The sequence below is a fragment of the Eublepharis macularius genome, chromosome 1 (assembly GCF_028583425.1).
Source record: "Eublepharis macularius isolate TG4126 chromosome 1, MPM_Emac_v1.0, whole genome shotgun sequence".
Taxonomy (NCBI): Eukaryota; Metazoa; Chordata; class Lepidosauria; order Squamata; family Eublepharidae; genus Eublepharis; species Eublepharis macularius.
Window position 1 is genome coordinate 97,807,758 of NC_072790.1, and position 12,179 is coordinate 97,819,936.

The 12,179-nt window shown below is 38.7% G+C and overlaps 1 protein-coding gene across 2 annotated transcripts in view; it reads left to right on the forward strand.

Annotated features, from left to right (window-relative positions):
* AFG1L (AFG1 like ATPase) overlaps positions 1 to 12,179 on the forward strand; it is a 127,059-nt gene that overhangs the window by 100,799 nt on the left and 14,081 nt on the right. For both annotated transcript variants that reach the window (XM_054982702.1, XM_054982711.1), the window contains one exon: positions 534 to 674. In XM_054982702.1, coding sequence (XP_054838677.1) covers positions 534 to 674 — 141 coding nt within the window. The remainder of the gene's footprint in view (positions 1 to 533; positions 675 to 12,179) is intronic.

Consider the following 12,179-nt stretch of genomic DNA (forward strand, 5'->3'; position numbering starts at 1 on the left):
ATCCCTTTACCAATACCTCTTTGAACCTTTTCCTTATAGTACCACCATCCCATCTGTGTAAAAAAGCCCTCCTGAATAATCCAGTTTTGCATCGTTTGCAGAAAGCCAGGAGAGTGGGAGCCCTTCTAGCCTCATCAGGCAGGCCATTTCATAAGGTGGGGTGCACAACAGAGAATGCATGTGTAGGAGAAGTTGTTGATTTTGGCAGTTTTCAGGGCAAAACCTGCAGAAGCTCCTGTTCAGATTAGCAAAGCTGCCATCTATCCTGAAGATATGAGATATTATTAAAATCCTCATATTGTTACCATCATATTGGAAATGCAACCACAAATTACTTGTTGATTAATTGGAAGAACATAAAGTTAAGTTTAACAGTCATCTTGCTGAATTAATTTTTTTGTAGCTCAGACTTCCCACAACAAAATAGGACAAGTAGCTTAATTCCACTGCAGTACCACCGTAACATTTTGAACTGTGGTGGGTGTCCTATCTTTTAGTTTTCTGGCTATCACATTTCCTATTTTCTATTTCAGCCACTTGGTGCCAGTGATTATTTGGAAATAGCCACACATTTTGACTTGGTCTTCATTCGTAATATACCTCTGCTTACAATGGCAAAAAAGACTCAAGCTCGGCGCTTCATTACTCTCATTGATACATTTTATGACAAAAAGGTAAGCACTCAATTTGTAGATTCTTTCATGATTAATGCATTTTAACCAGGGCTCATTTTGAGGGGGAACACACAGTAACGCAGTTCCGGTCATTCCCCAAAGAGGTCACATGACAGGTGGCCCCACCCACCTGACTCTGCCATTTTGGGCCTGTTTCGGCCCGGATTGGGGCTGAAACAGCCCGGATCGGGCCTCTGACAGGTGGTGGATCACTCTCCTGCTCAGCAGTGGCCCGATCCTGACCATTTTGGGCCCCTTTTTGGCAATTTTCAGCCCCTTTTTGCCATTTTGGGCTGAATTTCAGCCCTGAATGGGTCCAAAACAGCCAGTATAGGTGATGTCAGTGGGGGTGTGTGGCATTTGCAAATCAGTTATGCTAATGACACATTTCCAGTGATGGCAAGAGGTGTGGCATATGCTAATGAGTTATGCTAATCTGTACCTCCAGCTCTTTTTCTATGAAATGACCCCTGATTTTAACTATTCTAGAGGAAAACTATCAAGAGAAGTTTTGTAATTTTCATTTTATTTTTTTATCACTTTGTCTACTGCTAATTGAAAACTAGCTACTTCTTAATGGGTGAACAGTTCACAGAACAGCTTTGCAACATTTACACAGAGAAGTCACTGAAGCTGCAGCATTGTAAGTGACCGCTTACAAAGGTGTAGCTGGTGTACCATAGTTGCTAAGAGACTGAACTATATCCCCAAGTCAAATCTCACCTGTGTCCTGAACTTACTACATAGTCTTAGGTAAGTCACTATCATGGCTACAGGCTTCTCCCACTCAAACTGAAATATGTACATAATAATACTTCTTTACCATACAGGGTTATTGTAAGCATTACAAACCAAAGTAAGCTGCATAAGCTCCTGAAATGAAGAGTAGAGGTGTGCAATTTGGGTTTCCAATTCAGGGAAAATACCCGAATTGGACTGGATTTGTAAAGATTCGGGATTTCTGATTTAGGCCCAGCATGCTGGCCCTGATTCGGAAATGCCGAATCAAAGCTTCCTGAAGCGATTTGGGTCACTTTGAGAAGCTTTGGGGTGCTTTCAAACCCCGCAGCTGGCTTCAGCTGGCCAGCAGGGGGGATGCTCCCCATGGGCCAGCTGAAGTTTAAAGGGCCCTTTCCCTGCCCACTTGCAAGTGGCAGGAAACGGCCCATCCCAGCTTCAGCCGGGGGGAGATTTGCCCCCACTCACAGACCAGCTGAAATTTAAAGGTCTCTTTCCCTGCCGCTCGCAAGCGGCTGGAAAGGGCCCTTCCTGGCTTCAGCTGGTCCGCATCGGGTGAAGACTGGCGTTCAGTTTGAAATTGAACATTTTGCTCCTTCACCTGATGCAATCGCATTGGGTGAAGAAGTGAGGTGTTCAGTTTGAAACTGAATGCCTCACCGCTGTCATTCAACCAATGCAATTGGATGAAGAAGCCCCACCGTTCCCTTCGCCTGCTGCAGAAGGGGCCAGGGAATGGAGCGCCTGCTGGTTGGGCTGCAGGCTTAAGCCTACTGCCCTGCCACGTCCCTTCACTCACTGTAGAAGGGGCCAGGGGATTCCATGGCCTCTTCTGCAGTGGGTGAATGGAGCACCTGGTGGTGGGGCTGCACCCTGCTGCTTCCCTTCACCCGCTGCTGAAGGGACCAGGGGATTCCCTGGCCCCTTTTGCAGTGGATAAATGCAGCGCCCGGTGGCAGGGCTGCAGGCTTAATCCTAGCCCCACCGCTTCCCTTCACCTACTGTAAAAAGGGCCAGGGGATTCCCTGCCCCTCCAACAGTGGGCCATGTGGGGGTAGGTTTAAACCTACAGTTTTCTAACCACTTGCAAGCGGCTAGAAAAGTGTAGGTTTAAACTTCCTGCCCCACTGCTTATTTGACTTGATGGGAACCCCCTCGTATAGGGTCAAATAAGTGGCAGTGCTGGAAGTTTAAATGCCTTTCCAGTGAGCTTCGAATCTTTACGGAGCATACCGAAGCCGGTCAGTAAGCAAAAAATTTCCAAAGGGGCTTGCCGCTTTGGAAATTGCTTATTTCCAACTTTTTTCCCTGCTTCGCAAATTCCAAATAGACTGAATATGGGCGGAATGGATGTGGCAGTCATGAAAGAGTTACTGATCAGAAATCTGTGCAAACGAAGGGATTATAAATTTTTAACCGATAAGATGAAACAGAAGAATATCCCATTTAGATGGGACAAATTAGAAGGTTTGATCTTCACCTTCAAGCAAGAGAGATTAAAGTTGAACTCAGTTCCAAAAGCCAGAGAGTTCTTTGAAAGACACAAGAAAGAGTGGGAAGAACCAAAAAAGGCTGTACAGCATTTGGGGCTAGAAAGAGAAGAAGTGAAGGACCAAGAACTGGACAGAAAAGACCATTTAAGAGATAATTAAACCCAAACATGGAATACAAATGTATATCGTGGAATATAAATGGGGCAAATACCCTGCAAAAAAGGTGGAAAATATTTCACTATTTGAAAAAATTGAAAGCAGACATTATCTGCCTACAAGAGACTCACATAAGAAAAAGAGATACCAAATATTTTGAATACAAATTGGGGCGGGGGGGGGGGGAAAGAAATTTGTTTCTTCAGATAACAAAAAGAAAAAAGGTGTGGTACTGTATATAAAGCCATCAATGAAACGAGAATTGGTTCTATCGGATGGGCATGACAGATATGTGGGGGTGAAGATGATGTTAAATGGAACCAAAACTTTGTTAGTGGGAATTTATGCACCAAATGAAGAAAAGAGGGTGTTTTATAATAATCAGGGGGGAAAGTTGGCAGATTTGTCTTATGAATATTGTTGCATTATGGGTGCCTAGAATGGGGTAGTTTCTCCAAAAACAGATAGAAGCTCTGAAAAAAATATTAAGAGTACACAAGGTAAATTACCAAATATCTGTTTTGATATAGTCAATAATATGGCCCTGGTAGATGTTTGGAGACAAAAAAAATGGAGATTCAAAAGAATATACATATTACTCAGAGAGACACAAATCTTTCTCGCGTATTGATATGGTATGGGTAACAAGTAATTTAGCAACAAAGATTTCAAAAGTAGAGATATTACCGAAAACTTTTTCAGAACATAACCTCATAAAAGTGAACTTTAGGAGTAAAGTTAATACTTTTAGGGGGAGACTAAATGAAGCTGTATTACAGAAAGCTGAAATTGTGGAGTGCCAGAAAAATATAAGAGAATTCTTTGAATTAAACCTGAATAAAGGTACAGATGTGAAAATGATGTGGGATGCAAGTAAAGCTTTTATAAGAGGCCATTTTATATGGCTCAATGTTGAATTGAGAAAAAAGAAGCAAGAGGAAATGCAAGGGATCTTGCAGGAAATTTTTAAAAAGGAGAATTGCAAAAGGCCCCAGATAATAATAAGATAGTACAAGAGATAAAATATTTGCAATCGCAGCTATCCCATGTTATTAACAAGGGGATTGGAGAAGAATTTGAATTACGTGAGGCAAAGAAACTTTGAATTTGCAAACAAACCAGGTAGATGGTTGGCATACAAACTGAAGAAAGAAAGAGAGAAGAAAATGTACTGAAAATGTATAATGGGAACACAATGCAACATGATGACAGTACTATCCAAAGGATTTTCTTCAAGTATTATTCAAATCTATACAGGGGTCAAGATATTTCTTTGAAAAAATTAGATGATTATATTGGAAAACAGAATCTACCTAAAATTTCAGTTGAACAACAGAAAATAATGAATGGTCTATTATGAACGGTCCAATTACAATTTGAGAAGTGGTTGAGGTGATCAAAACAATGAAAATAGGGAAATCTCCAGGACTGGACAGTTTGACAACTAAGTACTATAAATATTTTGAAGATGAGATTTTACAGCCATTGCAGATCACAATGAATTTGATCCTACAGGGAGGAAAGATGCCAGAAACTTGAAAAGGAACCAACATCACACTAATACCCAAAGACAATCAAGACTTAACATTGGTGAAAAATTAGACCAATATCATTGTTGAACAATAACTATAAGTTATTTACTACAATATTAGCAGGAAGATTAAAGTCGGTACTCAGAGACATAATTCATGAAGACTAAAGTGGGGTTTTGCCAAAAAGATACTTACAAGATAATGTAAGAATGGTTTTAGATACACTGGAGTATTTGGAGAAACATGAGAAAAAAAGCAGCTCTTATCTTTCTTGATGCTGAGAAGACCTTTGACAATTTGAATTGGTCTTTCTGGTTCAGAGTTTTGGAAGAAATGAATTTTGAAGAAAATTTTGTGAAATGGGTGAAGTCAATTTACACCTCACAAACAGCTAGAGTTATGGTCAATGGTCAACTGACTAAATCTTGTGAGATTCAAAAAGGGGCATGTCAGGGGTGTCCATTATCGTCACTTTTATTCATTCCAGTGTTGGAGATTTTGAATAGAGATATCAGACAAGATTAAAGGATTTCAGGGGTAAAAATCAGGAAAGAGACATACAAACTGAGAGCCTTTGCACTGCAGACAACCTAGTCATAACTCTGGAAGATCCCTTAAAAGGAATTGAGATACTGATGCAGAAATTGAAAGAATTTGGTGATCTGGCAGGTTTCAAAGTTAATGAACAAAAAACAAAGATGTTAACAAAAATATGGATATAGAAGAACAGGAAACGCTGTAAAAGAAAACAGGGTTTAAACTGGAATAAAGGGTAAAATATTTAGGTATTACACTGATGGAGAAGAACTGTGTGTTATTTCAAAATAACTATGACAAATTTGGAAAGAAATTAAAAAGGATATGCTGAGATAGGCTAGATTACAGTTGTCTCTGTTGGGGAAGATATCGATTATTAAGATTAATGTTCTTCCTAGAATGTTGTTTTTGTTCCAGACAATACTGATCCTAACATCAGATGTACCATTTAAACAGTGGCAAACAGACATTTGGCAAGGGAAAAAACCAAGAGTCAAATACAAAATATTACAGAATGCAAAGGAAAGGGGTGGCTTAGGACTTCCAGATTTAAAGCTGTACTTCACAGCCTCAGGTCTGATGTGGATGAAGGAATGGATGATTCTGAAAAATGATAGACTCTTGACACTAGAAGGACATGACTTGTGATTTGATTGGCATGCCTACTTATGGTATGATAAAGTAAAGGTCAATGTGGATTTCAAAAGTCACTATATAAGACGAGGAAGTCTGAGAATGTGGAATAAGTATAAACCAAGATTGTCCCTGAAGACGCCATTGTGGATTTCACCACAAGAAGCTTTTTATAGAAAGGAAATGATAACTAAACAGGACTGGTTGACTTATGAAGACTTAGTAGTGTTTCTGGAAGAGGAGTGTAAATTGAAGACAAGGGAAGAATTATTAGCTAAAGATTACAAATGTCAATGGTTCTTTTATGCACAATTGTTAGAAAGGTTTAAATTGGATAAAAAAGAATGGGGATTTCAGCAAGAGAGGACAGATTTTGAAAAAGAAATATGCACAAATGATGATCATATAATTAAAAAAATGTATAAATTGTTGAAGTTTGATATGGAGGAAGATTCCGTTAAAAAATGGGCAAAGAATTTTGGGTATAATATACAAATGGATCAGTGGGAAAATATGTGGGTTAAGGGTCTCAAATTTACTTTGTGTTCCACTCTTAATGAGAATTTGTTGGAAATGTGAACAATAGGAAGGAACATTTTATCATCTTTGGTTGACTTGCAACAAAGGAAAAAAAAATTGGTTACAAGTTCATATGTTAATGCAGAGAACCTTAAAGATTAATTTACAGTTTAAACCAAAGTTCTATTTGTTGGGAATTATGGACAACAAATTGAAAAAAGAGCATGGTATTTAATTTTATGTATGGTAACAGCAGCATGGCTCTTATATGCTCAAAAATGGAACTGAAAAGAGCTACCTCCATTGGAAGATTGGACTGGAAAGATGATGGGCTTAGCTGAGAGGGCCAAACATACAGCGTTAATTAGAGATAAAACAATCTCTATATTCATGGCAAATTGGAAACCTTTTATGGACTATCTGCGAGAGATAAAGAAAAATGAATTAATGATTTGTGGGTTTGATTTTTATGAATAAGGTTCTGAGTTATCAAGAAGATGAGACACAGAAAAAAGATATTAATGAGACCACAAGCTGACTGATAATAAAGGAGTAAGTGTTGTAGGCGAAAAACTGTAATGGATTAATACTATGCCTATTGTGTTTTTTACTGTTTTTACTTTGTAGACTGATTTGTAGGCCATTCTTGGCCCTTTGTAGCTGTCTTTTTGTTATGTTTTACTTTCTTCTATCTTTTAACTTTTCCACAATAAAAATAAATAAATAAATTTTAAAAATGCAATTGTTTGGCCCCTAACACAATTCTACCAGATGTGTAAGAAATCGGTTCTTGGTTTGTCACAAAACCAATAATTACTCGCATAATTTTTATGGATTCCAGCAAACTGCCAGGAAGTAAAGTAGCACTTCTGTAACATGGTATGGTTTGACTGCAGATACAGCACAGCAGCAATGGGGCTTCCACGTGAAGAATTCCCCATAGTTTCCCTTTCCCAGATCACCCAGAACTGGCCACCCTCTTCCCCAGGGCCACCAGGGCTTTTTCTATTTTTTTTTAACATCAGCAGTAGAATATTGTTATATCACTATATTGTTATAGGAGTAGTAAGTTTTCTGAATTCCCAGCTTTCATTTTTTTAAAAAGTCTCTAGCCCCTTCCCTTGCAAAAATATGTCTTTTTCCTTTTACCTCTGCAAGAGAAGGGGCTAGAGGCTTACTTTAAAAAAATGAAGGCAGAGAGTTCATAGAACCTGCTATACCTACTGTTACAATAGTATATCTGTATAATGATATTCTAGTGCTGATTTTTTTTAAAAAAAAAATTACCCTGGTGGCAAGGGGAAAGAAATCGCTGTCCTGGGAAAAGAATCAGGGAAAATGGCCACAATGTGGGCCAGAAAGTCCAAATTTTCTCACCCTTATAGTAGCCATTCAGGCTTTACTGCAATCTTTCCCAAAACTTGAAGCAAAGCGGGTTTGAGAAAGATCAGATAAAAGCTAGAGAGAGAAATCTCCAGAGGTGCATGAATGCATCAGGAGCAGGAAAAAATTGCTTCCCAAAAGCATTGAACTTGGGGCAGATAACCTGTGTGGAAATGTCCTTCATTCAGATATTTTTCTCCATATTTAACAGTGTTACTTCCTATTTATCTGCATTCAACTTATAGCCTGAAACTAAACTATAAGCTTCCAAAAACATCTTTGAAGTCTTGCTAGACTTTTCAAAGTTTGTAAAAATTAGACTATATCGTCTGCATATATACTGCAATAGAGTGTACAATGGCAACTATTTTAATAGCAGGAAACTAACATATTAAGATCACCTAGAGTTCAACTGCCATTGCAAAGGGTAAGAGTTAATGCAGGCAACCCTGCTGTAGCCCTTTCAAGATTTTAAAAGGGAAATGAAAAAGTACCCAGCATTACTAATCTTGCTGTGGATACTGAGTATATAATTTCAGCCCATTGAATGAATTTATCTCCAAGCCTTCAAAGATATTCAGAAAGATGTTTATATGCAATTGAAAGCTTTCTCCATGTTGAGGAAGAAAAGTAGACTTTGGTTTTAGTTTTTTTACTCTTTACATGATCCATCAAGTCAAAAAGTTATATAATATGGGTTGTTAGAGAATGACTGGGAATGTAGCCAGTTTGATCTACATCAATACATTTTCTATGACCAATTTTAGGCACGAAGTCAGGATTGTCATAAGTATTTTGAAATCATAGTCTAACAAGCTCTTTGGACTGTAAGGTACAAAGTTCTTTATCATCTTTCCCTAATTTCAGAATCACCGTTACTAATGGTCCATGCCTGTGGACATTTTTTCTTCACGTGTATTTCTTTTATCTCCTTGTACAGTAGTAAGCACACAATTTCTACAAAAGCTTGATAATATTCAGGTATAAAACCATCAAGGCCAGAGGATTATTTTTCTGAAGATTCTTAATCACTGTTATTACCTCCTGAAGAGAAATCGTTTCACCTATCGTTCTTCTGTCCTCATCTATCATTTGTCTCAAAAAATTATGTCATTCTTTGGAAATTGCTCTGATTTGTACAGTTTAAAAAATGAATTCTTCAATAATAAAGTCTGCCAGCATTTCCAAAATACTATCGTTTTCCCCTTACTGCTGCAATTGTCCTTTTTGCGTTATATTTGTTAACTCCATAGCAAAGAGTTTATCAGCTCTCCCTCACAATTCAGAAATTTCTGGTTTAGTGTACAACATCCTCTTATGGATCTTCTCTACTTCCATCTCTTCTAACTCCTTTTCACTTCCAATAGGAATCTATGACCTCACTTGAATCTGCTTTGACTCTAGTTTCCAAAGAGTTCTCTGAACACTTGTTTCTATGACATTTTCTTTCCATCTTTAAATGGGAGACTTCAGATTTCACTATTACTCTAATATAAACTTTACTAGCTTCCCAAAATGTTTCATCTGAGATTCCCTTTTGTACATTTATCTTAAAATGTTCAGTAAGTTCCAGTTGTTTGAGAGTTCTGTGGGCAGCCTTGAAAAGAATTTTCAAGGCTGATTCATCTTAAGACATTGTGTTCTTTCTGAGGTTTGTAAATACAGTAGCCGCATTGTTCATTCCTAGGACACTCTTCCCCTGTCAAAGTAACCTTTAAACTAAGCTGTCAAGTCCTTATCGTGATAGATAAGGAACTTTTTGCATGCCAAAGAGTAGCCATGTTGAAATCATCCACAACTGCTGATACCATCTAGATGTGTTTCTATTCTGTAAAATCTTCCTTTGTACCATGGCTGAATGCACTAATTCTACAAATGATTGCCAGTGATGATCTTTTCATGAAGCAACCAGTAAAGTGTTAATGGATTTGTCCCAAAGTGATACTAATTTTTGAAGAAACAGCCACTTTGCTTTAGTCCAGGTTGTGCTAACTCTAATGAAATAGTAATGATAAATGCGGTACTTAACTTGGATTTACAAAGGTTTTCCAATCATGGAAGCAAAATCAGCAATATTAAAGGCTCTTTGTATTTAAGCTGATGTTTTAAAAAGTAATGGAAGACATTATGCTTCACCCAATGTGTGATTATAGGCATGCACTTAAATATTTATGCAATCAGGAAATATCGATTGAGATTAAAACCTTTCTCAAGAATGTCCTGGCAAAGAAATCCATACAACCTCCCCCCCTCTAATTCAGCAAGATCTTTTGGGCCCATTTTGGCAATTGTTTTTAAGCTCATTAAATGCTTAGAGGTTACCCATCTGTTGTGGTGGGTCTTGGTGACTTTCTTCAAGATTGCATTTCCCGAGAACTCAACAACACAATTTTGTCACTGGAAACAATGATTTTCTTCCACCTTGTCCTAATTTATGCATTGTGGTTGTGATTATGTTGTAGCAGTATGAGTGTTGCATGGCCTGTTGGCTAGTGCTTATGACCTTGCTAGAGATGAGTGGTATAAAACTGCCCCCTCCAAATCTTCCTCAGTTTATAAATATTTTTAGAAGTTGGATTACTTTGCCTGCTTACAGATTATTTCTTTCTCCACATCACTACAAATCATGCATGTTTATATAACCCTCCAGAAAGACCTTCCTGTCTACCACAGCCAATGTCGTGCAATTTTCTGAAATATTTTGCTTTCTTTAATGTGGTTTAAAAAGCTTCACAAGCAACAAACTGTTGAAGAAAGTACCAGACTGATACCAGACCAGAAAGTTCCCAGACCTTAACAAGGAGACTTTTCCTCTTTCAGTCCCCCTCCAGCAAAAGGTTAGTTCCAGTAATTGTGTTGTCGGAGTGAATACAGGACAGAGTTGGCATCTTGGTTTGTTGCAGGCCCTGCTATCAGAGTTTGTGGCCATGTTAGGAAGTACATTATTGTGAGTGAGAAGTTATTTAAGATTAGGGAGCTGTCTGTAAGCATGAAAAGCTTTGCCTTCCAATGCTTTTGAGAGAAAAGTATCATTGTCCATTGTCATTTATGATGCATTCAACTGTATGTGACTATCAGTGGCATTCTGTTGATGTTCTGTTTGGGCCTATCTTGTAGCAGGTTATTCCTAGTTATTATTCTGGCTTTGTGAATCTGTTTCCTTACTACATCAGGTAGGTATTGCGATTCTAAAAATGCCTGTTGTAGATCATGCAGATGAGTATATCAGAGGAACTGGAACAGAGGCAGCTGTAACATAGAGCTTGGCTGTAGATGATGGGTTGTTTGGTGTGTTTGGGACGATGACTGGAGGCATGTAGATATGTTTGCTGATCAGTGGGTTTTCTGCATAAGGTGGTTCTTAAGTAGAGGTGGGCACAAATTGCAATATGAACCGAAAAAACGCACTAACCGGGCTGGTTCGTGGTTCTGGAAAACATGGTTCATGCGGCTGCATGTTAATGAACCCCACGACTTTTTAGGCCTGGTTCATGCGGTTTGTGAGATCCATATTAGAATCCTGACCAAATTTGTAGGGTAGCTGGAGCAAGTCCCTGCAAGTTTGGGCTCTCTGAGCATGAAGGGGGCTGTCTTTGGGCCCTCATGAGCCACGAACTGGTTCGTAAACCGGTTGAAGTTCGTCAAAGTTTGTGGTTCATGAAACTGAATGAACCTCGAACCTCGCAGTTCGTTTTTTCCCCCTGTTTGTGCCCATGTCTATTCTTAAGATTCTACATTACCGCCACATCTGTTACTTGTCCCACCAGCAGAGATTCTGGACCACTGGACCTAAAACCATGAGTTATACCATCTTAAGATCATTCACTTGTTCATCTTCCAATGTTACATATGCTATAAAGTGTCAGTAATGCCCTTCCACTCTCTACATTGGACAAACAGATCAGTCACTACACAAAAGAATAAATGGACATAAATCTGACATTAAAAATCACAACACTCAAAAACCAGTAGGAGAACATTTTAATCTTCCAGGACATTCCACTGCTGACCTAAACATTGCTGTCCTCAAAGAATCTTCAAGGGCAGATTACAATGTGAGATTGCTGAACTTGGGTTCATTTACAGGTTCAGAACAATGGAACCCCCTGGGGCTGAAGAGAGACAGGATTCTTATCTCACTACAGATGCTGATTTCTGCTGTAATCAAGCTCCATTATACATTTACTTCCTGACGCCCTTCTTTGCTTCACCCCACTCACCTCTTGACTAGGATATAAAGGATCAGAGATCTCCACTCCTCTCTGTATCTGAAGAAGGGAGCTTTGACTCAGGATAGTTTATAATCTGGAAAATCTTGGTCTCTAAGGTGCTACTGAATTAAAATCCTACTGTTCTGCTGCAGACCAACATGACTACTTATCTGAAAATATCTCAATAAGGTTTTCCAGATGCTGCCAGGCTACCTCTCCTTTTGCTTACACAGGGCAGGAATGATTTGAAATTCCCTTCCCAGGGAGATTCATCTGCCACTCTCTGTTGTTGTCTTCCACCAG